Here is a 27,949-nt window from a genome sequence, read left to right as displayed (position 1 = left end):
CATAGTAACATTATTTCTCCTACCGATGGCGCTCAAGTGATCTAAAACGTTGCACTATTATTGCTATAGTCAAGCTCAGAGAGTTAATAGTTTGATGAAAACAGCTGATTGCGTGCAAAGGACTTATAAACCATGCATACGTTGTACGCCATACTAATGACGGATTGCACGTGCGTGTATGCAACGAGTATGGAGAACCAGCGTCATTTGCGTGGGTGGGATTGTGCGTGGTTGAAGATTCACGGACGGTCGAACGGATCGTGGATGATCCAGCTCGATTGTTACCGCCTGAGTTGCTTTAACGCTCGCGACATGTGCACGCGTAAATGGCATTGCTTTCCAACGCCATGCATCCTTCCGTTCTCGGCAAAACACAACATTTCGAAAGAGTGAACGCGTAACATACTAACGTGTGTTAAAATCTCAATGGTTACGTCGTAATTCCAGGTAAAACTACATATTCTTAACGATACTGATCTTATTTACCGGGTCAATCATTTCGCGTTCCGGAAAATGAAATGCGAAGTGAAACACTAATTGTTTAAAATTCGAAAATTCGCAAGTTTTTTAAATTCACGAAATGTATTATAATAAATATAAAAATATATTTAAAGAAATTGAATTGAAACACGGGTTGTGTTTATGGTGTTCTATAAATTTATTTGAAGGAATAATCATCACGGAAGCGATGTACAAATTCTAGATTTCTAAATTTGGACATTTTGAATCTAAATGAATCTCTGACATCTTACGGTTGCATGCACCGCATACTTCGAAGTCTGTAAGCATTTTGAGATCTATATTTGATATGTCCACCATATTTTACCAATATATGGTAATAGTGTACATTTAGACTAAAAGTGCGTCGTAGGTAATATTCGAAATTCATACCTAGATCGAGTCTAGAATTGCGAATAAACAGAACGATGATTCATCGCGATAATTTGAATACAGGTTCGCGGTCGTCTCGAATCGGTTGATCGAGTGCCAGCATCGAGAACGACGTTAGTGCTGCGGCTCACTTCCGGTCTTCAGTACCGGCTAAACGAAACTGCGACCGAACGAACGATTATATCAAGAACATTTTAAACGAATTATAGAATTTTTCGAAGGTTTTTTAAATTCGAAGTAATTTCTCCCGAATATTTTCATCATTTGCGATGCGTTTTAACGAAGGTTAGTAACCCGTTCACGATAAAATTAACTTTTGTCGGTAGTATAAGTGATCGTTGAATCCAGCATCCATATTGAAACAACTTGATCCTGATTGGTCAAATATAAAATTGTAGATAAAAAAATGTTTAGACACAACGGTTATATATTTAAGTAATAGTTTGTAAATTGCACGTTTAAAAATTTAAACAATATAATATGACGTGACAATACAATAGGCGTAGTGATAATAATATATTTATTGATGTGCACAGTGTAATTACGGTTGGTGAAGTTCAACGGTTTTCAACGATAAATTTATTTGAATAATCGGCGACGAAGATGGTGCGCGTTGCACGTTTGTCTCACACAAAAGAAGAAGCGACAAAGGTAAGTTATGATGTATAGATGCGCTGAAAACGTATGAATAATGTAAAATGAAGGACAGTCCAGTGTAAATGTTGTATATCTAGAATTACGAATACATTAACTGGATATTGCGTTAGTCATAGATATTTAAGATCCAAACGGAAATGGATCCAACGCCAAAAACGTGTTGCACGTTTCTAACTGAATTTTCTTTGGATATTATTTCAATTTACAACTAGTTACGAATTATTAATATTTATTACAAAAAATTAACTTCAGTTACAAAGGTGCCCAATTAATAATTGCAAATTAAATAATAATTATTGGAAAGATATTAGAAATTAGTATTATTGATTACCGCTCAGTTGTAAACTATTACTTAACACTATTGCCACTTGTATAAACAATGAAATTATTATTAATTATTTTTTCAGATTTGTTACATTTCATCTCAAAACATTTCAAACAGTCTTTTATTTAAAGAAGCAGTCTAGAGAACAGAATAAGCTGTTGGAGGTATTTCATCTTAGAAGTAATTCAATTATAGTTGAAAGAAATTTCGATTGATATCAATAGCGCTTTGTGCCGATCGTTGCGAACCGAGTGTAAGGAGGTACTGTCTTCGCAAGCTGTTCCGAGTTCCCTAGATCGTATTTCTGTTTTTATTTACATTTATCACGTTTCTAAAGAATGGTATGCATTTCACACTCTCATTCACCAATTTTCAAACATTCAGTCACAATTGTATTCCTTCCTTTTCTATCACACAGAGCTGTCATTGTATATACCTTTTTCTTCTTTTTTATAATTAATCAAATTACTGCGGTGTACAATTTGCACGCAACGGTTATCAGGTACAAATAATTATTATGTCACTATCTCTAATCACCCTACACATCCTAATCACTCATTCTTCTTCAGCCACACTCTCGCGGTCTTTCGAGGAACACACGCGTTCGGGCAGCGATGCGACCATGAAGAGGCCGTACAACGTCCGCGCTCGACAATTTTCGGATCTACCCTAAACGCGTGTTTCGGCGACACCCGAGGATGACTCTCGTCGGGATATTTTCAGTCCACTGTTAGAGCACGGTGCAGCTCGCATTAATACGTATGTAAGCTGGTATCGTGTGGCTGTATATTCGCATTCGTTTCGTTTCGTTTCGCTTGCTCGCTCGCTTGCTCGCTCGTGGCCGTGCCGTCTATTATTAGTCGACAGTCATCGGAGTCGGCTGTAACGCGCGGCCGAGCCACAACAAGCGGAAAAAGCTGGAAGAAAATTCGACGAGAAAACATACGGATCCCGCGAGAATTTTTCCGCTAACACGTGCTGTCAAAGGAGACGATTCTTCGAGCCTGTTGTTACCGGCCTATTCGCCGTTCGCAGCGTCACTGACACCCTCTCTGATCAAGGATCTCCATCCCACACTCTCTCGAGGCCCTTGGAAACGATGATTCTCGCACGCTTTCCACTGTGAGTCTCCCCCGTTCTCTCCATACTGCGTCTTTATCATCAGAGACCGTATCCATCGCGATCTCTTTGTTTTGAGCACGTTTATCCATCGAATTTCTTTGTTGGAAAGCAGCCACTTTCTTTGAAACCTCGTGAGAGGAAGACGATTGATTTAACGTACCTTGACTGTGGAATGTGTACGGAAATTCTATTTATTTAAAGCCGAACTACGTGAACGAACATGACTGAAACTTCTCTTCATCAGCTTTGCGATACCCAATAGACGTATTTCTATTGGTTGTTCGTCCGTGAACGTCTATCATCCGAATATTTCAGTTGTTCGAACTGACTCGTCCCACAATATGTTTAGATCAATAGAGCTCTACCGTATGTTTTATATTTATATGCGTTGTGTAAACTCAGTTTTGAAGAATTTTCACGATTCAACGTTTTTATCTTCGATGGGATTGACCGACGTCAAAGTTCAATCGCCTTAAATTTAGTTTTCGACCGGGTAGGTAATTGATGCGGTGACTCGTGATGGTTTTATCCATGTGTCTAAAATACAAAGAGCATTCGTGTAGAATCGAGGTGTAGAGATGTAGGAATCTAAGGACACTACAATTCTGTAACAAAATCGTAAATAAAAATGGATTTTGAGAGAAGAAATTTTATGTTTTCCAGATGAGGGATGCGGTTCCGCAGAAAGCAAATAACAACGGTAACAATACTACTACTAATAATAACAACAATAACGTAACCACTTTGAAAAGTAAACCATCTTTGGAGATTTATCGACCTCCAGGTTCGTATATTACGTATCTCGTCTTTCCTTCTGCAGTTTGTGTACACTATAATAAAATCCGATGTTCGATGATTTATAGGTGGAAGAACGGAAGGAACCACGGCAAACTCGACTAATCCACGTTTGAACGTACATGCCAAGGAGTTCACTATGAAGCAGAACGATTCGCATCCTTCTAAGTGAGCATAAACTACTTACGAAATAGTTAGGACTCGGTCGACCTACGAAAGAATGTCTAGAAAGCCAATATGAAATTCTTGTAAACGAGATTATTTCAGAAGAAACTTCTACGGTTTGAAACACTGACATCATGTCTTCTTTTACTTCCAGGAGATACAAGTATAGTAATATTGACGGATTTAGTGTATTCAGTTGTATCTATTTTTAAATATCTAAATCCCTATATCCTTAGATTATCATATTCCTGAATAAAACGAGAACAAAGAAAGGGAACAATTTACATTCTGCCAACTAGTTATTATAAATTAAATGACTGATTGAAAAATATATTTCAAGTCGATTATACTATTAAAAACAATTGTATATTAGTTATAATTGAAAGATTTAATAACATCATTTGTAAACAGAACCATTTATCTCATTAAGAAATTTCGAAATCAGATTCATTTTTGATGCTTGCGTAATTTTGATGTTGTAGATTAGTATTCAGATCAATGTTCGAAGTGAAAGATGGAGCGTAGGTTTATGTCAGCGTGTTGCAATGTCATTTTGATGAAATGTTATAATTCTCGCAGAGCTAGTATCATTGGCGTAACCATGGTGGATTTTTGCCCCCCAAAAGAATAAATTTTTAGTTTCCAAAAATTGTAGGACCTATTAGTTTCTGTATATCTAAACAAAGTTAATTTTACGCTTTACCATGTATGCAAGTAATTAGAATTTAATGATGTTGATTTAGGTCTCGGACGAATGCTTCAGAGCGATCTCCGTATTATCTGCAGCACAGTAAATCGAGTGGCAACGTGCATCGATACCTTTACGCTCAGCAACAACAACAGATACAACATGCTCTTCAACAGCAACATCATCAAACGACTCGTCATCTCCCAAGCGGTCATCATTCAGCGAGTTCAGCGCTGCGACAGTCTCATCCGCTTGATACTTCGGCATCCAGCGGGAATATTCTACATGTAGGTTATAATTTGCAAGAATGATCAATCCATTTATGCAGAGTTATGACAATTGCCTACTTGAAACTATCAGATTGTTGAACTGTGAATGAATGGAGACCTCGGATGATTAATGTATATTGTCAATACCTTGAGGTTTCCATAATTAGCTAAGTTGTTCGCTGGAACAGCGCCTTACAAAATGGAATATGTGTATTATTATGAATAGACTGAATGTACGGTAAACGCTTAATGTTTTTTTTTTAATAGGGCTCGGGCAGGGTCCACTTCAATATGGATCAGAACGAAGTCAAATCGAACCCAGCGAAACCCGGCAGGCTCACGAAATCATTATCATTCGTCTCTACTTATGGTCTGAAACGATCGAAAAGCTTGAATGCAGCCGACGTGTTAGCTGCAAAGGCAGTGAATATTTCAGATGCTTCTGAATTAGGAAAATTCCCCGCCGCTATTCAAGACACGCTTTTAAAAGCTATCGAAGGTACAATGAATAGAAACGATTGATGCTACGCTTTGGATCGAATGTTCATTGATTATTGATTTACAGATCCAAATGTGTTGAACGCACGTAGTTTAATGGAGCTGGTGCGACACATCTTGGAAAGGGTTGTTGAGAATCGCAAATATGCAGAACCTGCGGCAAAAATTTGCATTACGATCATAGAGGTTACTGTTCATTCCATCATAATTTTGATGACATATTTTAAGGTCATTAAGGTGTACTTTTATAATTAATGATTACCTTTCTCATGCGCAGAAAGAAAGTAAGGAGACCTTCCTGGAGTCCTTGTTGAACACGTGTCAACAATGGTATCAGGATCGCGCCAAAGTGCTCTATGATGGATCTAGTTATCATCGTTATTCTGCCTTCATGACGTTTTTAAACGAGATGTATTGTCAGGTAGGCAAGATCCGCTATACGGATGTACTTTTTGTAGATATTTGAGTCATATAGATATCGCCGCTATAGATTAATCACGTAATCGATTATTAGGTTCTATAACCTTCTACTACCTTAACTGCAAACCAGTCTATTTTTTCGTGCTAGTATGAGTCAAAGCGATTGACGTGGGCATTCGTTCTCATCCATATTCATGATGATGGTTACAGTTGAAGCGAAGGCAGCTCCAATTGAAGACACAACAGGAGGGTGTTCCACCTGGACGCGTACTTCTCACGTTACTTTGGAAGTGTTGTCAAGATTGTTTGCAGCCTCCGGTTGTAAATTCCTTGGCAGAGGTAGGTTTGGTGAATCATGTTTATGAAGTTGAGATACAACGGTAGTTCCGTTTACATTAACCTTTCCTGCTTTTATCTTCTTGTACGAGATCAGGTAGTGCTTTACTGCACCTTTACTTTTTGAGGACATATCATTCATTAACAAAGTGAATACAAAGCTCTTTGAATAAAATTAATGGTATCTCGTTATCTGTTTCTGTATTAAAGTTTCTATGTTAACGATGTATCTGTTTCTGTGTTAAAGACGGATTGCCTGTTTTTCATCCTGACATGCATCGGCAAAGATCTGGATACCGAATTGCCAGCTCAGTTGCAGCAACTGCTGGGAAGTTTAAGGGACGCCTTCCTTGCCGAAGAAACGATCTTACCATCGGTCAGAAAGACCCTTCTGCAACTGATCGAACTCCACGCCGCACACTGGCAGCTTCCAGCACCAGCGGTTGTTTATTACTACCCTGGATCTACCTCTAAATGATCTTCCACCTTTTCGAATCCTCCGTCCACTCGTCGGTCCCGTGCGTGTGCGTTAAGTGGGTGTAAGCACGTTAATGGAATGGTTTGCACTTGAATACGCATAGAATGTGTGTGTCATGCGAATTAAAAATGAAACGACCACTGTCGGTGACGACTACGGGTGTAAAGGAGTCGCCAAAGGCAATCGCCCGGAGCAACGTCGCTCGTGCGTTGGTTTTATGCGCCTGACTGTCGTGCAAACGTTAATTTATACTGATATATCCTTCGCGTGGAATGTACCTGTGCAACGTTTTGTTCTAAAAACATCGTAACCGCTTAAACTAATTAGAGGATTGAGTATTCCGACTGGAAAGAAGGAGCTATTGAAAGTTCTACAAGAAATACTAAATCACTTTAACATTTAATACCACAGAATTTACCTTGAAAGCTTAGTTTTTACGACGGACAATCCTCTAATCACTTTGAGTAGAGTATTTAGTACACATTTGTCTTTCTGTTCATAAGTTAATATTAGAACATCCGTTTCGATTCATTGATGCGATTGAACGTTCACGTTACGCGTGTAATAAACGTGTCTTCGAATTATAATCCGGGAAGATGCTTTTCGCGATGAGTCAGCTGGATCTAATCTCGCCGTTGCAACGAAGAATAATCGTGTCTCGCGTGAATTATAAAAAACGGAGATTTACGACGATCGTTATTGCGCTACTTCGCGAGGAATGACATTGATGTTCTCCTGGGAATTCGTAACTAATCGAGTCAATGCTGGAAGCTGCGCATCTGCCGTGTCAAGTTAGAAATTGTTTTGTTAGTAAGGCATTGGGTTAAGAAATCGGGACACTCGAAACTGGCACGTCGTTTGGCTGAATTACAGCGCGAGGACCCAGAGTGTGAGAGCTGGTTCGAACGACGAGCGGAGATCGCAGGTTCACGGTTAAAAGTGGACATTGAAACGCGGACGTGTGTGCGTGTATCCGAGCGACGAATGATTGGGACGGAGCAGATATTTGCATAGAGAGTACGTGGTAGTCTGCAGAAGATCACGAATCGCGAATTTTCCTCGGCTTTTTCCGTAAATACGATGGTATCGAGTACGCCTTGGTACAATATAGGCTTCCTTTGAAGAGAATGCGTAGGAGTAGATTAGGGTCTTTTAGAATTTTCTTAGGTACTTATGTTAGGATCCTCGGAGTCTGTATAGACTCTTTCTAGGATGCTCTAGATACTCGTAGCGACCCAAAGACCTTTGCAGGTTTTTCTTAAAATCGTCTCAGGTTCTTTCTACAATTTCCTTTGAATATTCCTGATATCCTTGTCCTCCTAGGTGTCGGAAAACTCCATTCTCTTCATTTGTCTTTAATCAAAGGAAGACTATGATGCACCCAAAGATGTACAAACTAAAAACGAATCGAATGAAAGCATGAGTGAACATAGTAAAACGATACACTTAAAGAAAACGACCCTTATGTGGAACGATCTGAACAATCACGTCGATGATCCATACAATTGTTCCTATTGAGTACATGGAGTAAGCGATGGATAATGTGATTTGACGTCGTTGTACCTTCTGGTATTGTGCCCTAGGTGCATACTCAATTTTCTGTATGTAAATATGGACCACGATATTCGAACACGATAGCGAATGACTTACATTGAAATACAGGTGCTAGAATTTTCTTTTACTCTTTCCGTTTCTTTTCTCTTCTATCCTGTGGAATAACTTACTAATTTTAACCACTTTTTCGTAGATAAGGAATATAGGCGGATGATCGCTGATTCATCATAGAAAAAGTGAAGCGGCCAAGCAGAAAACGACGCTTTGCGTGACATATACTCTTAATAAGGAACATGAGAGTGTGATCTCCTTCTCGAAATGCAATCGCCATTACTGATTCGTGCCAAGGGCGATAAAAATCGCCCGGTAGTCGCGATCTCTCTGCCGGTTGACTCACATCCACCTGGAGAACGTCTAATTGTGTTACCTGATTAGGGATAGCCGAAATTTTGGAAATTTCCTAGCTGCCTTACGAAACGCGTAACATTTTAATACGAGATTAACATTGCGAAAGGTATTACAAGACGTTATATATTAACGCGTTAACTTGCTTGTAAGACGCTGTTGTCTAATTTACCATGCGTGCTACGAGGCGGATGAAAGTTTGCCTGAATGTTCCCATGATACAAAAAAGAAGTTTGCTGAAAACCGTGTACTTTATAGATCGTGACTGTTCTTTAATTAACGAGGTAACTTTAAAGTGGCTACATTGGCAAATTATAAAAAAATTAAAATTTTGTTTCGTTGTATATTCAATGCATTCTCTTCTTATTTCATGATTAATTTATTTTGAGAGTAATTTATTAATGTAATTAAACATAGCATATGTTATGATCAAAAGTTTTATTTCAAAAACTGAATATTCTGAGTATTAACTGCAGATTCAGTAATGATGTGTTATACATTGTAGCTAATTAGGTTTATATATTTTCCACCAATGTAACTCTGACGTATACTAATATCCAGTACTGCTGTCAACGGCCTCTTAGTCACGTAGGCTCTACCGGTATCCGCAAGGTTACCAAAATGAAGCTGACGTCGAGCACAGGTCACCCAAAGATGGGTGAAGTTGATACAAAGGCATATATTGAACAAGTATAAAAAATGTTGCTGATATTTATAATAGATAGATGTTTATGCATTTCTGACATATTACAGTTTGTAAAGTATTTAATCCAGGGTGTGGATTCCATACATTACATGGCTTATTTACATTTCGCAGACCTCGATATATCATGAATGCATAAATACCGATAGTCGACTGATATCGCATTTTATCAAACTGTTATAGGCAAGATGCATCCAGATAATTTATTAAGAAGGAAGCAATTTCCAATTTACCAAGACATCCCCTAAAATCTACCAACCATCTTTAGCCTTCCTTTCCCCTGAAGGATCAAACACGGTATCCACCATCAAACATTCCAAGCAATATACTTCAGAAACACCTCTCTGTAACGCAGTAGTTCCTCGTGTCAAGGTTACCTCCTCTCATCCGCTTCTCACAGTTTCAGGCTGCAGCAGGGACATCTCAAAGGGGTCTGCGTGTAAGGTCCCGATGGAGAAGTCGTCGTCGGGACTCGGTTCGGCAGGCGACGACCTTGAAACTCCAGGTCGGAGAACCGAGAGAGGTTTCGCCTTGGGTAATCGGTGCCGCGGACTCGAAAACTAGGCCTGCGCCTGCGGTGACGTCGCCGCTACGTCGCGATGTGCGCGAATATGAACGAACGACGAAGAGGGAGGATGAGGAGGAGGAGAGCGGCAAAGGCAGAACAGCCGCGAGAGAGAGAAAGAGAGACAGAGCGAGGTGCGTTCGCGGTAACGAAACAAATAGGCCGGCGACTTTCACCGCGTAGCCAAGAACGGCTGTACACGACACAGCCAACAACCGAGCGCTCTTGGCCCAAACCACTCGAGTACCAGGTATACCCTCGTTCACCGTTCCCGTGGTTCGAGGCGGTGGGGGGAATCCTGGATCGGACAGGCAGACACGAGGCATACCCTGAGCAGCGAACGGGCCTCGATTCTTTTTCTTTCGGCCGTGTCGCACGTGTTGTCTCTGTCGTTTGGCCGGTAACCGAGTGTCGTACGTTCCTTCCTTCGCCAACGCGTCGATCCTCGCTGTCCGTTGTCATCGTGGCGAATTTTCTTCTTTGTCATCCGGTGTGCCTTCCGAAAAGACCTCTCGACGAGGCAATATGCGCTCTTGCCATTGAACCGGACGTTTGACATCCGCGAGTGATCCGCCTGCTGAAACCAAACAGCGTTCGAGAACGATAGATTTGTGGAGAAGAAATGCTAGGGTGTGAGTTGGTTCTGTGGTGACGATGATCAGACGACGACCACCGAGGGGATACTCGCCGCTACTCTACTCGCTGATCTGGCTGATTTGGATCGTCCTGCCTGCTGGAACCGGTACGCTATTGCCAGCGCGCGATTCTCTTAACCGTTCGAAATAATGAAAGTGAAGACATGCGGTAGATCACCATGCGTTGTATTGCCATGAGTGGAAATTTTTGCACGATATATTACCACTCGTTATAATAACTATGCGTTGTACAACAGTGCGTTAAAATCGTTATGTCTTTTATTACCGTGCATTGAAATTACGATACGTTCTATTACCATGCATTGAAATCTCTACGTATTGTATTACCACGCGTTAGATCGCCTTGCGCTGAGACTCCTTCGCGTTGTATTGCTACATGCAGTATCGCTGTGTTATATTACCACGCGTAAAATCGCCTGGCGTTGAAACTGCAACGCGTTGTATCGCTACCCGTATCATCGTGCATTGATGTCTCTTATATTGCCACGCATTAAATCGCCAGTCGACATCTTTACGTGTTGAAATTTCTGTGCATTGTAACATATACGTTGTATTATTACACGTTGCAATTTCTACGTGTTGTAATCTCTGTGCGTTGAATTACCCCACTATTGCCACGCATTAAACTCGCTACTGTAATACACGCGTTAAGTTGCCATTCATTGAAATTGCGATGTACTATAATCACTACGCATCGTATTATTACGCGTAAAAATTTCTACTCATTATTTTACAACGCGCTAATTGCTCGTTAAAATTACTCGTCTTATCACTATACATTAAATACTTCTTTCGAAATGCATTAAATTGTTACATATTCTATCGCATGTTATATCTACAAAATCTGACATCTCAATTATTGACTCAGTGTGTTCCTTTTACAAAATTTGCAAGCTCAATGTTGTCATTCAAATGAACAAGGAAAGTGTATTAAAAGTGAAAATACGATGTTCCATGATTTCCTCAAAATATTTTTCATTTGTCATGGAAATCTTTTTTCTTCTTCTTTTATGAAGCTTTGTTTGAATATTATCAGTCCTCTGGAAGACGCTCTTTTAATTGAATATCGATGTCAGGTTGCTTGCTATGCTGAGTTACCTGCCGTATAACGGTTGTGGCTCGACGGATATTATACCTAAATAAGTTTACCGATGAACTGTGTTAGATAAGGATGTTTGTATTACTTTTTATTAGAAGCTTCAGAGAGTGTTAACTCTGACTGCTTATATATTTGTAACTTTGATAAAGTAGGTAATTGTTATAATTAAGGTTTTTGTCTGAAAGGGTCAGGTTTAGATTTTTACGTGTTATATTGCAATGTATTGTATTGTTACGCGTTAAATCGCCACGCGTTAAATTACCACGCGTTAAATTACCACGCGTTAAATTACCACGCGTTAAATTACCACGCGTTAAATCGCCACGCGTTAAATTACCACGCGTTAAATTACCACGCGTTAAATTACCACGCGTTAAAATTGCCACGCGTTAAATCGCCACACATTAAAATCGCTACACATTATATTTCCACTCATTAAGATCACATCGTTATTCTAAATAACTTTAACCCTATTAAGCAGTATTCAAATACTAGATTCTTAAACATCTAATGTATAATATCTTTGCAACCAGTGCAAGATCTCGTCAGCCATAAATCCCGAACCGATAGCCGGATCTGTTTGGGATATCTCAGCCGGAATCTCTGCCAGCCAACTTATTTATGCGCCTGGCAGAATTTCCGAATAATGATTATTGTTTAACGATCCAGTAAAACTGCGAACTGCAATCGCTCCACGATTATTCACGATGATTGATGGATGCAGAGTTCAACCTCGACTTTTTCTCTAGCCTAGATCATCCTGTCTGTTCTATGAAAGTGCTAATAGATCAGCGAGTGTAAATGCATTGTACAAAAACTCATTGTGTCGATACACTCAATTAATCAATGGCTAGGAACGAGAGCTATCCTTGAATCTTCTACTCACGTTTTCACTTTCAAATTTAAATAAGTATCATTGTATAAAAAGTTAATAGCTCCGGTAAAAAAGGAGCGCGTAAGAACATTATCAATTTATATGTATAATAGCGTTTTTTGTTTATGAGGTGCAAAACCTTAGTCATTTTGTAATTGTTTGTTTTAGGAGTGCTGCACAGTCATGCCGACAAACAGAGATACGACGGATGGTACAACAACCTCGCTCATCCGGATTGGGGATCAATCGGCAAGTTATTCTAAATCGCAGAATCGTCGTTAGAGTTTCTGGTGCCTTGAGCGTTGATACTATTAAAAATATTTATAGCAAATTTGTTATATTGCGTATTGTATCTTCACACGTTAGATCATTACATATTGCTACTTGTGCTGCTACATGTTAATACATATTGTTACTTGTGCTGCTACATGTTGATACATACTGCTATTTGTACTGCTACATGTTGATACATACTGTTACTTGTACTGCTACTTGTACTGCTACATGTTGATACATATTGCTACTTGTACTGCCACATGTTGATACATATTGCTACTTGTACTGCTACATGTTGACACATATTGCTACTTGTACTGCTACATGTTGATACATATTGCTACTTGTACTGCTACATGTTGACACATATTGCTACTTGTACTGCTACATGTTGATACATATTGCTACTTGTACTGCTACATGTTGATACATACTGCTACTTGTGCTGCTACATGTTGATAGATATTGTTACTTGTACTGCTACATGTCGATACATATTGCTACTTGTGCTGCTACATGTTGACACATATTGCTACTTGTACTGCTACATGTTGATACATACTGCTACTTGTACTGCTACTTGTTGATACATACTGCTACTTGTGCTGCTACATGTTGATAGATATTGTTACTTGTGCTGCTACATGTTGACACATATTGCTACTTGTGCTGCTACATGTTGACACATATTGCTACTTGTACTGCTACATGTTGATACATATTGCTACTTGTACTGCTACATGTTGATAGATATTGCTACTTGAACTGCTACATGTTGCTACATATTTCTACAAGTTGCATCTCGCGTTGCTTTGCTCCCTATTATAATGTCTACACATTATATTACCACGTATGCAGTCTCTACGTATTGTCACGTGTTAGGTCATCAAATTGCTACTCGTCAGTAGATCAGAAATTGCTACTTGTACTTTACACATTGAAATTGCAATTCATTGTACTTCACGCAGAGCGTCTACACATTGAGCTACCACGTGTTCGAATCTCAACTCTGTATTACTCTGCGTTATATCACCGGATATTGTTCTTTCAACACATTTGATATCACGACTATCATAACTACTTAATTAAGCTCTTAGGGCTTCTAGAATTCTAACGACGGCACTGCGAGATTATTATGCATACCTTGTCTCATAAACTCCCTGTCGACGAGCATAAGTGAACGATTGAGGCTTTATTCACATATCTGAAGCTATCAGCTTTGTATCAATTTTCACTCAGATAGAATTACTTCAGAACTGCTAATAAGTCTAAAAAATTAGATTCTAATAGCGATTTAGAGTAAGTTATCAGTTTTCAATAAACAGAATGTATAATTGTGTAAAGCAATCTAATCGTTTGAATACTTGATTGATATTTAGGTCTAGTATGGTGAAATGAAGTTACATTTTGTTTGCAATGAAGATTTCGAAAGCAATGATATGAACGAAACGGCTATCGGTTGCCACAAATTGTTGCGAGTCCTCTTGGCATTGTGATGTAGCTCGAATTGCAATAACGTGCAAACCAATCTGGTGAAGAGTGAAAGGCGAAAAAAAGTCGCTATTTTGTTTCAATACAGCCGCAATAAAAGGAGCGGCAAAAAGGCTGGTCGCGTGAAAGACATAATCAGTTGTGAGGACAGAAATGTTATGGTTATTTAAACTTGAAAATTGCGGTCTCTCCCGATTCTGCTAATACGTACTTGTAATCGTATACCGCAATCTTAATTACAACTTGGTCATGCTTTATTTTTAATTGTTATTAGATGTACACACTGAAGTCTGTTCTCTTTCTTTTGAAAATATCTTGTACATTTTTGTAATAACTTTCTATCTGAGTTGCTTGAAACTTTTTTCTGATGTAATACTACTTTTCTTTTAACTGCAATGTTCATAGATCAGGAAATGTAATACATTCTTTGAATTGTATCAGAAAGAAATGTTCAAAGAAATGTACATCTATTAATACATTGTTGAAATTGTTTCTGAGACTTTGAAGTTATCGATGAGGTTTTTTTAGTATTACTTTAATGTCATTAGTGTTGTTAATCACTGCAAAATGAATATTTTCAATAATTGTATGATTTATGATAGTTCAGAAAACATATCTATTAGCATATTGTGTCAAGTTTTTATTCAAGCCATATATCAAGTTTTTAGTGAAATGTAAATAACTCATTTGAATATCTTATTTCATATTCTACAATAGAACAATAGAGATGTTGCAAAGGGACAAAGTTACTATCAACCCTTTTAACCAGGTACTAATCTCTTGCACAAACATTTCCACCAGATTGTGCTCGCCGTTTGAACAATAAGAATAGGGTAATTAGACGTCTGTGAACAAGGTCTGCAAACAGTTTGAAACCACGAACGGCTACTGTTAGAAGAAAGGAAACTTTCAAACTTTACTGTTTTACTGTAACAGAAAATACAAGCATAAAGATTGTTTAAATTGGAGTTCACTATAATGTTCGTCGACACGTTTCATATAGAATATAAGTAAACAAACTGTAATTTTGTAAGAATATTCATCTTCAAATTGTTTTATATTTTAGTATGTACAAACAGTAATGGAGTGTCATTTATGATGTCAGTGATATATAATGTTTATAATTGTAATTATTACAATTTTGATAATTACTTGGGTTTAGATAAAGTTGTTTATAAAGATTCAAGTGATCTACAGTATGAAATATATTTGCTTAGCATAATTTAAAGTTTAATTTAAGTTCAAACTGAATGACACCATATTACTGTTCTAGAATTACTTTTGTACTTCTTGTTTTAACAAATAGACTAATTTGTGTGACTCAGGTGCAATGTAGGCTTTTTTAGTTTAAAGAGGTAGAAATTAGGAGAAATTAATTTCTCTAGAAAGAACTCAAAGAGAGTAATCTAAGGATGACCTAGAAAGAATGTAGAGAGAACCTAAGAAAAATGTAAGGTGTAAGAGAGAATCTTCAGAGAGAGTTTAAGAGAGAATGTAGGACCATGGAAAGTTTTAATGAAAACCTAAGACCCTAGAAAGATTATAAAAGCTCCTAGTGAGAACCCAGAAAGAACCTAAGAAAATGTATTATAAAACCTTCTATTAACATAGTAATATAATGTAAATAAGTAGAGTGATGGTACATAGCTTTCCCTAATTTTTCTTTGAATTAAAATAAGCCTAAATTGCACCACACTTAATTTTTCTGCTTTCAATCATTGGTAATGCATTTTGTACCTCCATAGACAGCAGGCTGATACGAAAGATGCCAGCAGCCTATTCCGATGGGGTGTACATGCTGGCAGGACAAGACAGACCTTCACCAAGGAAATTAAGTCAATTGTTCATGCAAGGTGATGACGGTATTCCTTCGGTGAAGAACAGAACAGCGTTGTTCGCTTTTTTCGGTGAGAATCATGATTAATATTCTGAAAACACCGCTCACGGTAATTAACGTGCACTCTGAACGTTCTCGTCGAGATAATTATTCGTGTTACGTGAATCGATTTTATCCAGAATTCGTTGATCCTTAATTAATTCCTGTTTCAGGTTTTATGCGTTAGAGATTCGTTAATTACTCTGAGAAACACATCTAACTGTAGCTTATCGTGTTCAAAACTTTGTTTCGACGATTTGTAATTGTTGTCAATCTTTCCGCTTCGTTTGTTATGAAGAACGGGACACGATCCATTAAAGCGTTAATATTCATTCAACTTTTTGCACGAGCGACCGGTTCAAGTACACGGTTCACGGATCACGAGGCGAAAATAAAATTGAAATTTGGAGGAGATCCAATTTGGCGCTGTCGATGGACTCGTTCGATGTCAAATTGCTCGTCGTTTATCTCGCTAAGAGGAACAAACACGGATACACAATTGATTTATACAAGGAAAAATTGCATGATGGAAAGCAAATGTGAATCATTTATAACTGAAGCAAAATATTATTTACAATATCATAACTTTACAAATATTTGTGAACTGTAATTTGATAAAATTATTGTTAGGTCAGTTAGGTAAATGTGAATCATTTATAACTGAAGCAAAATATTATTTACAATATTATTTATAACTTTACAAATATTTGTGAACTGTAATTTGATGAAATTATTGTTAGATCAGTTAGGTAAATGTGTATCATTTATAACTGAAGCAAAATATTATTTACAATATTATTTATAACTTTACAAATATTTGTGAACTGTAATTTGATGAAATTATTGTTAGGTCAGCTAGGTAAATGTGAATCATTTATAACTGAAGCAAAATATTATTTACAATATTATTTGTAACTTTACAAATATTTGTGAACTGTAATTTGATGAAATTATTGTTAGATCAGTTAGGTAAATGTGAATCATTTATAACTGAAGCACAATATTATTTACAATATTATTTATAACTTTACAAATATTTGTGAACTGTAATTTGATAAAGTTATTGTTAGGTCAGTTAGGTAAATGTGAATTATTGTGAAGCAAAATATTATACAACTTTATCAATATTTGTGAACTGTAATTAGATAAAATTATGGTTAGGTTAGGTCACAGATATTAGTGTTTTTAATGTCCAATAGTTACAACTTTATACATTGAAATAATTAATACAAAAATAGAGGATAGAGTCTAAGTAGTATCAGTATTGCATAAAATTAAAAGTAACATTTTACAATAATTTATGATATCTTCCTTTTTTATTCTCTTGTAAATGCTATAAAATATGACAGGTGCAAAAAATTGTTTTGTCATGCAGAGTTAAATTTATAAGGCATTATTCACATTTGTTTTCTTAATAGTCTTGCGTGTACGATGATTCAAATCCGAAAGAGATCCAAAATGTTGGTCTAATTAGTGCTTTAACAAAGGAACTGAAAAACTGCGATGCGTCATGTAATTTCTCTCGCGCAATTCACGAGGATCAATTTCGCATATTACCATCTCGATTTCCCAAGGTGCGGCAATTTTAGTAATAAAAAGGGAATGTAAGATAATAACAGCGACGATTATGAAAATTAGAATACAGCGATGATTTCTTTTGGAGAAAATTGATTTCTGATGTTCGTTGCGTACGCGTGTTTGATTTATCGCGAAATCTTCATTTACATCTATCGACGATCAATCTGATAATCGCAGGATAGAACGGTGGATTACGAAGCGAAGAAATTACCGTGACGGTACATTCGAATATCTATATTACGTTTGTTGCGTAAACGACAAGGTGTCTGGGTATCGGAATAGAAACGAGTACTGCGAGAACCTTTTGATCCACTTTTCGTCGTAAAATGTTCCACACAGACACACACCTTATTTAGTTCACGCTGTTCCGAATAATTGGGAATCCGACTACTCACCTCCATTAACTTTTTCTTGCCGAGAAAGCGTGTATTATGATGCTCTTATTTTTTTTGTAATCGCTGTTATTGGCAATGAAAAAGGTGTTATGAAATTGTAAAATACAGAATAACACCGATGAAGAATTATACCGATGTAAAGAAAGTAACCTTAATTTAAGAATTAACTTCACAATTTAACAAAATTCAAAAATTTGTAACATTGACAATTCCTAAATTCTTGATGCAAAGTTTATTCTTTGATCACCGTGACAATGTCTCAAAATTTAATAAAATCCTCCAGTACCTTTGTAAGGTCGAACAATCAAAGAACCCTGTAATAAAAAATAAAGTCAAACGATGCTCCGATAATTCGAAATAGCGTGAACACTTTCGAATGATCCGCTTTCGTTCCTGTTTCGTGAAACACGAGCCGACGAAATTTGACGATGGAATGAGCGCACGGCGAGGAAAGCGTGTCAGATTCTGAAAGAAGAAAGTAAAAACTGGGACGGTTCCCTAAATTCCATACGTGTCCGATTGTCGTTCCACCCAACGGGAAACGGATTCAGGGAAAAGTGATTCGAGAACCGGTCGTTGGTTGCATGGTCGCGTATGCACGCTTCCTTGAAGGAACCGTCTTCACCAGCGTAGACGGAAACATTTTCAGGGCAACTGGTCACGTCAGAAATAATCATGGCCAGCGAAAGCGGCTGCCCGATAGAGTATCATCGGATCGATGTGGATAAGTGCGATCCGGTTTTCGACAAGGAGTGCCAAGGTAACAAGTACATTCCCTTCCGTCGGGCGGATTACGATCGGCAAACTGGACGGAGCCCTAACAGTCCTCGGGAACAGGTAATTCCTTGTTTTTCTTCTCATTTTTTTTTAACACATTTGTATTAACATGATATTGTGATGACGCATCATGTGCGTCTTGTACGGATTTATGTAAGCAATGACGCACCTTATGCGTCTTGTATAGTATAATTAACTTCTCAGTTTTTCTTAATACTTTTGTATTAACATGATGTACTGATGACGCATCATGTGCGTCTTGTACGAATTTACATGTATAAGCAATGACGCAACTTATGCGTCTTGTAGAGTATAATTTCTTTCTCAATTTTTCTTGATACTTTTGTATTAACACGATGTTCTGATGACGCATCATGTGCGTCTTGTACGAATTTACATGTATAAGCAATGACGCAACTTATGCGTCTTGTATAGTATAATTTCTTTCTCAATTTTTCTTAATACTTTTGTATTAACATGATGTACTGATGACGCATCATGTGCGTCTTGTACGAATTTACATGTATAAGCAATGACGCAACTTATGCGTCTTGTATAGTATAATTTCTTTCTCAATTTTTCTTAATACTTTTGTATTAACATGATGTACTGATGACGCATCATGTGCGTCTTGTACGAATTTACATGTATAAGCAATGACGCAACTTATGCGTCTTGTATAGTATAATTTCTTTCTCAATTTTTCTTGATACTTTTGTATTAACATGATGTACTGATGACACATCATGTGCGTCTTGTACGAATTTACATGTATAAGCAATGACGCACCTTATGTGTCTTGTATTGTATAATTGGTGACGCACCATATGCGTCACTATGTAACGGCTGTGTCTTGTATGGTATAATTGGCAATGCATCATGTGCGTCTTGTACAGATTTATGTAAGAAATGACGCACCTTATGTGTCTTGTATAGTGTAATTAATGACGCACCTTATGTGTCTTGTACGTATAATAGGTGACGCACCATATGCGTCACTATGTAACAACGCACCCTATGTATTCAACATTCAGTAACGACGTATTTTGTACGTACTATACTTTCTAACAACGCATCTAATGCGTCCAATACTTTGTAGTTAAACATCTTATGTGAATTGCAATCCGTCTGACGCACCTTATGCGTCTTATAGTATGTTACGACACACATGCGTCCTATACTCTGTAACGGCGCACCTTGCGCATCCTGCGGACTCTAACAACGCATCTTACGCGTTCTAAACTCTGTAATGACATACCTTATGCGTCCTATACTTTGTAATAACACATCTTATGCGTTATGTACTCTCTAACGTTGTACTCTGTAATGACGCACCTGATGCGTCCTGTACTCTGTCACAATGCTTCTTATGCCTCTTACATTATCTATGCATTGATGCATCGTATATGACTTATATCATTCACTAGAATCGATTATACACTGTCCTGTACAATTTGTTCGGTGTAATTTAAGACGCACGTGGTGCGTCTTGCATTGTTTGTACTATAGAGAGCATAACACAGTAAAGAAGTGTATAAATGATATGAGTTGAAAGATTAATGTTGAAGAAATAATTGTTTACATGTTGTAACTAGTACAAAAGTATCAAATATAAGACCCTGAAGTTACCCCTTCACCTCGGGGTGTGGTCGATGACGTTCAATGACTAGCATTGAGATTCGTCATTGAATTTTCGTGTCCGGTTTTAATCGTTCGTCATTGAGGTTGCAGACATTGAAATCCGATATATAGAGAGATCCTGAAAAGCATAGCAAACCGTGACGCTGAGTCATTAATGTTTCGAAACGTTATTAAAATTGATTTTTCTGAAAATTGTATTACGTCGTAGACGCCATTCAAAACCATTCTGTAATCTTTTTAAATAATGTATTGTTAGATTAATCTGTCCTCAACAAAGATATCTGTCGAGTATTCAAGATTGAAAGTATCCACGTTTATTATTCGACGCGATTAATAAAAAAGAAAAGAAAAAGAGGAATCTGCGCAATCTTCTCGTACATGGAACAGGCGTAAGCGTTATTGTTAATGACGGGGAAAGTAGGAGTCATTAAGCCGCCTATAAGGCGTCTTACGTTTTTTCTTTCAACGTATATCATAATTGCGTTGCTAAATAAGGTGCATCGAATGCTCCCATGAGAAATTTCTGTCCGACTAAGGACTCCTATCTGAATCCCAATTGTAAACAGAACTGTTGTGTCGCGTTACGCGATCTCTCTCCTAATTTCGAACGGTTAATTAGACGATTTTCTTTAAATCTGGGAAATAAGTCGTGAAAAGTAGCTCTGAATACGTGAGGTTGCAGATAAACAAAGTGACGAGCTGGATCGACGGTAGCTTCATTTATTCGAGCAGCGAAGCATGGGCGAACACTATGAGATCCTTCAAGAATGGCAGCCTCCTCATGGAACCCACGAGGAAATTTCCTGTGAGAAACACCATGCGTGCTCCACTTTTTAATCATGCTGTGCCGCACGTGATGAGAATGCTCAGCCCTGAACGTCTTTATCGTAAGTTCATATTCGATGTTCAGTAAAAAATTACTATTCGATTTTCTATAAATACTAATTCATTAATTTTTTCAGTTCTTGGAGATCCACGAACAAATCAACACCCACCGTTGCTCGCATTGGGAATATTGTTTTACCGATGGCACAACGTTCTTGCAGCTCATATACAACAGGAAAATCCAAACATGTCTGACGAAGACATCTTTCAGAAAGCTCGACGATTGGTTATAGGCACTCTTCAGGTAAAAAAATTGATATAATATTATGTAAACTTTTAAATTTTCAGATTTTCAAATTGTGTATCCTTAAGACTTTCTATACTGTCAAATTTCTCCAGCATTTATCTTCTCAGTCTCTTCCTACTCTCCTCCTATTACTCCAACATAAATGTATCTCTCCTTCACACAATATATGTATAAGCTATCATCTCATTGTTGTCGTAGCACGTAATGCTATATTATTCCCCTGTAATTGTATACTGTCAACGTAACTGAACACACACTAATTTTGTGCTATTTAGGAAAATTGATACAAAGTTCATAACACCAATCTTTAAACTTTCTTATTTTCTTTCCTTGCAGAACATTATTTTGTACGAGTACATTCCTGTACTTCTGAACGAAGATATTCCTCCTTACACTGGCTACAAGTCGGACCTACACCCAGGAATCAGTCACATATTCCAAAGCGCCGCTTTCCGATACGGACACACTCTGATACCGCCTGGTATATATCGTCGCGATGAAAATTGTGAATACAGGAGAACCAATACCGATCAAGCAGCGATACGACTTTGTTCCACCTGGTGGGACTCGAATGTGAGCGAAAGTGAATGTTTTGTAACTAAATTTACAAGTTCATCAAGATATGTATTGTTTAGTTTGTAAGTTTATTATAATGTTTGAAATTGGCGAGGATTATAGAGCCATTAGTGTACCTTGGCTTGTAGACCGTAGCTAATAATGCCAATGTCTTAGACTAAATATAGGTAATTGCATTTGTGTATCAATCAAATTGACAGTTTGACAAGTTGAGTATTTGGAAATGTAGAAATTTGAAAGTTGAGAACTAGTTGAGAAAGTTGAGAAGCTTTTCAGTAGTTTAATATTTGACAATTAAGTCTTTGAACATTTGAATACTTAAAAGATTTCTATTTTCAATATGAGATAATCTATCTTTTATACTTTTCATATTATGAAAGCCAATCTGAATATTGAGGGCACGTTAGTACTTACCTACTTAAAGCTAGCTTCAATATGTTCAATAATTATAACCTTCCAACAACCTTTCACAGGAAGTGCTAACCAACAGCACGATCGAGGAGTTAATCATGGGTATGAGTTCCCAGTTATGCGAGAAAGAAGACAACCTCCTCGGCACCGACATCAGGAACAACCTCTACGGGCCCATGGAATTCTCCCGCAGAGATCTAGGCGCCCTCAACATCATGCGAGGAAGAGACAATGGTCTTCCAGACTACAACACTGCCAGAGCACACTTCAAGTTACCTCGCAGAAAAACGTGGAACGAAATCAACCCAGAATTGTTCAACAAGAACCCGTCACTCTTGCGGACATTAGTAGAGATACACTCGAATAATTTGAATAACGTGGACGTGTACGTTGGGGGTATGTTAGAGTCTAGTGCTGGTCCAGGTGAACTGTTCTCGGCGGTGATTAAGGAACAGTTCCTTCGTTTGAGAGACTCGGATAGGTTCTGGTTCGAGAACACGGAGACTGGGTAAGGAAGCTCATTTTAACTGCTGAGTGATAAAGATCCAGAGGTAACTCTATTAATGTTCCACAGAATTTTCACGAAAAGCGAAATCGAGGAGATTCGTCGCGTTACCTTGTGGGACGTAATAGTCAACGCGACTGGAATACCGCCGGATGCTATCCAGAGAAATGTGTTCACCTGGGAAGAGGGAGATCCGTGCCCTCAACCGTACCAGTTGAATTCTACCATGTTAGAATCATGCATTCCACTGCAACGTTACGACTATTTCGAGGTGATTATTAATTAATAATATCATTTGGAATGGTAAAAGTAACGTCGTATTTTTACAGGGAAGCGAGCTGGTGTACATATACGCCTGCATCTTTCTGGGTTTCGTGCCCATCCTGTGTGCCGGGGCCGGCTACGGATTAGTCAAGCTACAAAACCGACGAAGAAGACGCCTGAAGATCCTTCAAGAGGCGATACAAAAGCGCAGCGATGGCAAGATCTGCGTGGATAAGATGGTCGTACGAGAATGGCTGCACGCGAACCATCGTCGGTTGGTCAAGGTGAAATTCGGCCCGGAAGCCGCTCTGCACATCGTCGATCGTAAAGGGGAGAAACTACGCACGTTCGATTTCAACGATGTGAACACCGTTGCCATGGAGGAGTCTCAGGTGATTGCCGCAACGATCCTTCATGCTTGTACGTTTTGTGAAATTTCGCCAGGGAATCTGACGAAGAAATCACGAACGGAACCCGATCGTTGCACAACCCCGTGCTCACAAAGGGAAAACGAACACGTGAAAATTCCTGCGACTGGTTCTTTTCGAATTAACCAAATCCAGCGGACCCGTTCAACGTCGAAACCTGTAATTCCACGCTTTCGTGAACGGCGAAAAATAGACTTGCTTCATACGATGAAATTATGCCGTTCGAAATGATCGTCGTCTACGAACGTTTCTGATCCTTTGTTCATTATTTTTGGTTGCGATCCTTTAATTAGCTTCGACTAGTTTGCGTTACGTCTCTTGTGCAATACGAACAGATGCAATACGGTAATTGTAAGGACGAGTTATTATCTTTGGCTTTCAAGATTAACAAGCAGAACGATATCCGTTTAGCATATCATTAAATACGTACAATAGAATTCTATTTGACCCTCATATTTGTACAACTACATCAATTATAGATTAGCAAAATAATAGTGTTGCTTTTAATTATAAAGATTTGCACGGTTAACCTCAGAGCTCAATGCGCAGAGTTCTGACCTCCATGACCAAGAGTCTACGGCAATAGAATTAATAACTGTGTCTTTTAGGAGAACGAGAATGGGCATCGAAAGGCGTTGGTACTGTTACGAATACCTCGAGACTACGACCTTGTCCTTGAACTGGATTCCCTGGCTTCACGTAGAAAGTTTATTGCGAAATTGGAAGCATTTCTGGCATCCCATAAGAAGCATTTCACAATGTCCCAAGTGGGGCGAGACATTATGCTAGCAAAGGCGGAAACGAAGGAGCGACGCCAGAAGAAACTCGAGCAGGTCTTTTCCCTTTGCTCCTTTATGTCGAGCTGATTTCCATTAACTTGCCTTTTAAGGATGTTAAATGGTCTTCCTGTCTGTCCACCTATGTAACGCTACTTTTTCTTCGTTACGACAGTTTTTTAGGGAAGCTTATGCTTTGACGTTCGGTCTACGACCTGGTGAAAGGCGACGACGATCAGAAGATAGCGACAGCGGTGAAGTGGTCACCGTGATGAGAACCTCGCTTTCTAAAAGCGAGTTCGCCAGTGCCCTCGGCATGCGGGCAGATGCGGTTTTCGTGAAAAAAATGTTCAACATCGTCGACAAAGATCGTGATGGACGTATTTCGTTTCAGGTGTGGGTTCTACTATTTTAAAATGACAAAAGTCTGCTTTAATTTATTATTCTTCAACTTGCTATACCCACACTTTGAACATCCCTAAGGGATCCAGTAATAAATATTACATTTGTATTTAGGAATTCTTAGACACCGTTCTGCTGTTCTCTCGAGGGAAGACCGAGGATAAACTCAGAATAATATTCGACATGTGTGACAAGGACAGCAACGGAGTGATTGACAAAGAAGAATTATCAGAGATGCTTAGATCTTTAGTGGAAATCGCGCGAACGACCAGTCTGTCCGACGATCACGTCACGGAGTTGATCGACGGAATGTTCCAAGTAATTACAATAATAATCACGATATAATGCAGACGTTGAGCATGATGTCTTTCAGGATGCTGGCCTAGAAAGGAAAGACTACTTGACCTACAACGACTTCAAGTTGATGATGAAAGAATACAAAGGCGATTTCGTGGCGATCGGTCTCGATTGCAAAGGTGCGAAGCAAAATTTCCTCGACACATCGACGAATGTGGCTCGCATGACGGGTTTCCATATCGATACACTTCCTCCTGAGGACTCGAAGAGTTGGGCACGCAAGCAGTGGGACGCTGTGTCCACATTCCTCGAGGAAAATCGACAGAATATATTTTACCTGTTCGTGTTTTACGTCACCACTATTGCTCTCTTCGTTGAGAGATTTATCTGTACGTACAGTTCTTTTTTATTCAATTCCAAGAGTCAAGTAATTAAGAGTTATTCTAATTGTAGATTATTCATTTATGGCCGAACACACGGATCTGAGACACATAATGGGAGTTGGAATTGCCATAACCAGAGGATCTGCAGCTGCCCTGTCTTTTTGCTACAGTCTACTCCTCTTAACGATGTCTCGTAACCTGTTAACCAAACTCAAAGAATTCTCCATTCAACAGTATATTCCTTTGGACTCTCACATACAGTTCCATAAAATTGCCGCGTGCACCGCGCTGTTCTTTTCCGTTTTACATACAGTGGGTCACATGGTCAATTTTTATCACATTTCAACGCAACCACTTGCTCATCTTCGATGTTTGACTAGCGAGATCAGCTTTCCCAGCGATGCTCGTTTGACGATCTCATTTTGGCTTTTTAGGACCGTGACAGGTGATTGTAGAATGCATTAGACTTTTTATAGATTGATTAGCTTTTAAATGACGAGTCATTAAGATAGTGTAAATCATCTTGCATAATTTGTGGTTTCGTTCAAGTTGTTTGAAATCAGACTAATTCTTTATAGGTTTAACTGGAATCCTTCTGTTCGTCGTGATGACGATAATCTTCGTCTTCGCTCACCCTACTATCCGTCAAAAGGCATACAAATTTTTCTGGTCGACTCACAGTTTGTACGTCGTGTTGTATGCGCTGTGTCTGATTCACGGATTAGCTCGTTTAACGGGTTCACCGAGGTTCTGGATATTCTTTGTTGGCCCCGCCATCATTTACTCCCTTGACAAGGTAAACATCTAACTTTGACATTAAATATTAATGTCAATAAATTAGTGATCTTAGACAATAACAGCTTAGTCTTAATAATAGCATCAAGCCAATAATTAACACACTTTTAGGTGGTGAGTCTTCGAACCAAGTACATGGCGTTAGACATCATCGAAACAGAGCTGTTACCATCAGACGTCATCAAAATCAAATTCTACAGACCTCCCAATTTAAAGTATCTATCCGGACAGTGGGTGCGTATCTCGTGTACCGCCTTCAGGTCCAACGAGTTCCATTCGTTCACCCTAACCTCGGCACCACACGAGAACTTCCTGTCGTGTCACATCAAAGCGCAAGGACCATGGACCTGGAAACTGCGCAATTACTTTGATCCTTGCAACTATAACCCAGAAGACGAGCACCCGAAAATTAGAATAGAAGGACCATTCGGAGGAGGCAATCAAGACTGGTACAAGTTTGAAGTTGCCGTTATGGTCGGCGGTGGTATTGGAGTCACTCCTTATGCGTCCATGCTCAACGACCTCGTTTTTGGAACTTCAACCAACAGATATTCAGGGGTTGCTTGTAAAAAGGTACTTGTTCTAAAGCCTATGGTTAGGTTCATTTAATTGCAGTCTTATCAGATTCCTATATTGTAGGTTTATTTCTTGTGGATTTGTCCCTCACACAAACATTTCGAGTGGTTCATCGACGTACTCAGGGACGTGGAGAGGAAGGATGTTACGGACGTTTTAGAAATTCATATATTTATCACGCAATTCTTTCACAAGTTCGACTTACGTACTACTATGTTGGTAAGTTGTATATTTATCTTTGATAGGTATCTATGAGTAGCATTCATCTAGGTAACAGGAGTGTCCTTATTTAACTTATCCATCATTGTTATTTATAATTGTCCATCTAAATTGGAACTGTGTCTGTTACAGTACATCTGCGAGAATCATTTCCAGAGGCTATCCAAGAAAAGCATTTTCACTGGGCTGAAAGCCATCAATCACTTTGGTCGACCCGACATGACTTCCTTCTTAAAGTTTGTTCAGAAGAAACATAGCTACGTGAGTTCTTGCAAAATGTTGGATTATTTCTGTTGAGTCGGTCGGAGCCAGGATTAAATGGTTACGGATGTTTACAGGTCAGTAAAATAGGAGTATTTAGCTGCGGACCACGCCCACTAACGAAGAGCGTGATGTCATCTTGCGACGAAGTGAACAAGGGTCGTCGTTTGCCGTATTTCATTCATCATTTCGAAAACTTTGGCTAGTCTGATCGACGGAGAAGAAGAACGATGGACTCTATCATGAATCTCATGGAATTCTGTCGAGTGTACATATTTATGCGTGTACGCGCATCCCTTATTTATAACGATTATTATATTTCTTATTTATGACCACGAAGAGAATCATTTTTGCCTCCAATTTTCGATACAAAGCGTTAATAAATTAATT

General features: G+C 38.5%; 2 protein-coding genes and 1 long non-coding RNA gene across 12 annotated transcripts; 2 read left to right on the top strand and 1 right to left on the bottom strand.

The window, feature by feature from the left end:
- The first annotated feature begins 182 nt into the window (after window positions 1-182).
- On the top strand, window positions 183-8,954 carry LOC100878349 (uncharacterized). Of its 4 annotated transcripts, none has more exons than XM_076530313.1 (10): window positions 183-447; window positions 3,659-3,779; window positions 3,859-3,958; window positions 4,699-4,930; window positions 5,180-5,411; window positions 5,478-5,596; window positions 5,688-5,831; window positions 6,041-6,169; window positions 6,414-8,306; window positions 8,392-8,954. In XM_076530313.1, exons 2-9 carry the CDS (start codon window positions 3,659-3,661, stop codon window positions 6,642-6,644), a joined length of 1,308 nt encoding a protein of 435 aa, XP_076386428.1. In that variant the 5' UTR covers window positions 183-447; the 3' UTR covers window positions 6,645-8,306; window positions 8,392-8,954. The 4 variants fall into 4 exon arrangements, with proteins under 4 accessions (XP_076386428.1, XP_076386425.1, XP_076386427.1 ...); XM_076530310.1 differs by lacking the exon at window positions 183-447 and adding an exon at window positions 1,422-1,542; XM_076530312.1 differs by lacking the exon at window positions 183-447 and adding an exon at window positions 2,491-2,632.
- LOC143264224 (uncharacterized) lies at window positions 1,395-10,396 on the bottom strand. Of its 2 annotated transcripts, none has more exons than XR_013037773.1 (2): window positions 9,566-10,396; window positions 1,395-3,600 (listed from the first exon to the last, which is right to left on the bottom strand). It is a non-coding gene; the product is annotated as an uncharacterized LOC143264224 (long non-coding RNA). The 2 variants fall into 2 exon arrangements; XR_013037774.1 differs by having other exon boundaries at window positions 9,684-10,396.
- Window positions 10,387-27,894, top strand: Duox (dual oxidase). Of its 6 annotated transcripts, none has more exons than XM_012291945.2 (20): window positions 10,387-10,613; window positions 12,669-12,749; window positions 16,013-16,174; window positions 18,766-18,953; window positions 21,217-21,421; window positions 21,497-21,663; window positions 22,003-22,239; window positions 22,716-23,161; window positions 23,228-23,429; window positions 23,488-23,814; window positions 24,459-24,683; window positions 24,802-25,020; window positions 25,143-25,346; window positions 25,402-25,714; window positions 25,779-26,153; window positions 26,287-26,504; window positions 26,615-27,076; window positions 27,143-27,298; window positions 27,431-27,559; window positions 27,637-27,894. In XM_012291945.2, exons 1-20 carry the CDS (start codon window positions 10,526-10,528, stop codon window positions 27,763-27,765), a joined length of 4,533 nt encoding a protein of 1,510 aa, XP_012147335.2. In that variant the 5' UTR covers window positions 10,387-10,525; the 3' UTR covers window positions 27,766-27,894. The 6 variants fall into 6 exon arrangements, with proteins under 6 accessions (XP_012147335.2, XP_076386402.1, XP_076386403.1 ...); XM_076530287.1 differs by having other exon boundaries at window positions 12,669-12,753; window positions 16,017-16,174; XM_076530288.1 differs by having other exon boundaries at window positions 10,471-10,613; window positions 16,017-16,174.
- The last annotated feature ends 55 nt before the right edge of the window (window positions 27,895-27,949 follow it).

The sequence above is a fragment of the Megachile rotundata genome, chromosome 4 (assembly GCF_050947335.1).
Source record: "Megachile rotundata isolate GNS110a chromosome 4, iyMegRotu1, whole genome shotgun sequence".
Classification (NCBI taxonomy): domain Eukaryota; kingdom Metazoa; phylum Arthropoda; class Insecta; order Hymenoptera; family Megachilidae; genus Megachile; species Megachile rotundata.
The sequence above is the reverse complement of the archived record's forward strand: the minus strand, read 5'-3'. Positions and strand labels throughout refer to the sequence as shown.

Coding starts and splice junctions, on each gene's coding strand:
- LOC100878349 (XM_076530310.1), top strand. CDS start 1,495: ATGGTGCGCGTTGCACGTTTGTCTCACACAAAAGAAGAAGCGACAAAG. Junction 1,543..3,658: donor CAAAAGAAGAAGCGACAAAG/GTAAGTTATGAT, acceptor TATGTTTTCCAG/ATGAGGGATGCGGTTCCGCA. Junction 5,412..5,477: donor GCTTTTAAAAGCTATCGAAG/GTACAATGAATA, acceptor ATTGATTTACAG/ATCCAAATGTGTTGAACGCA.
- Duox (XM_012291945.2), top strand. CDS start 10,526: ATGATCAGACGACGACCACCGAGGGGATACTCGCCGCTACTCTACTCG. Junction 23,815..24,458: donor TTGCCATGGAGGAGTCTCAG/GTGATTGCCGCA, acceptor TGTGTCTTTTAG/GAGAACGAGAATGGGCATCG. Junction 25,347..25,401: donor TGATCGACGGAATGTTCCAA/GTAATTACAATA, acceptor GATGTCTTTCAG/GATGCTGGCCTAGAAAGGAA.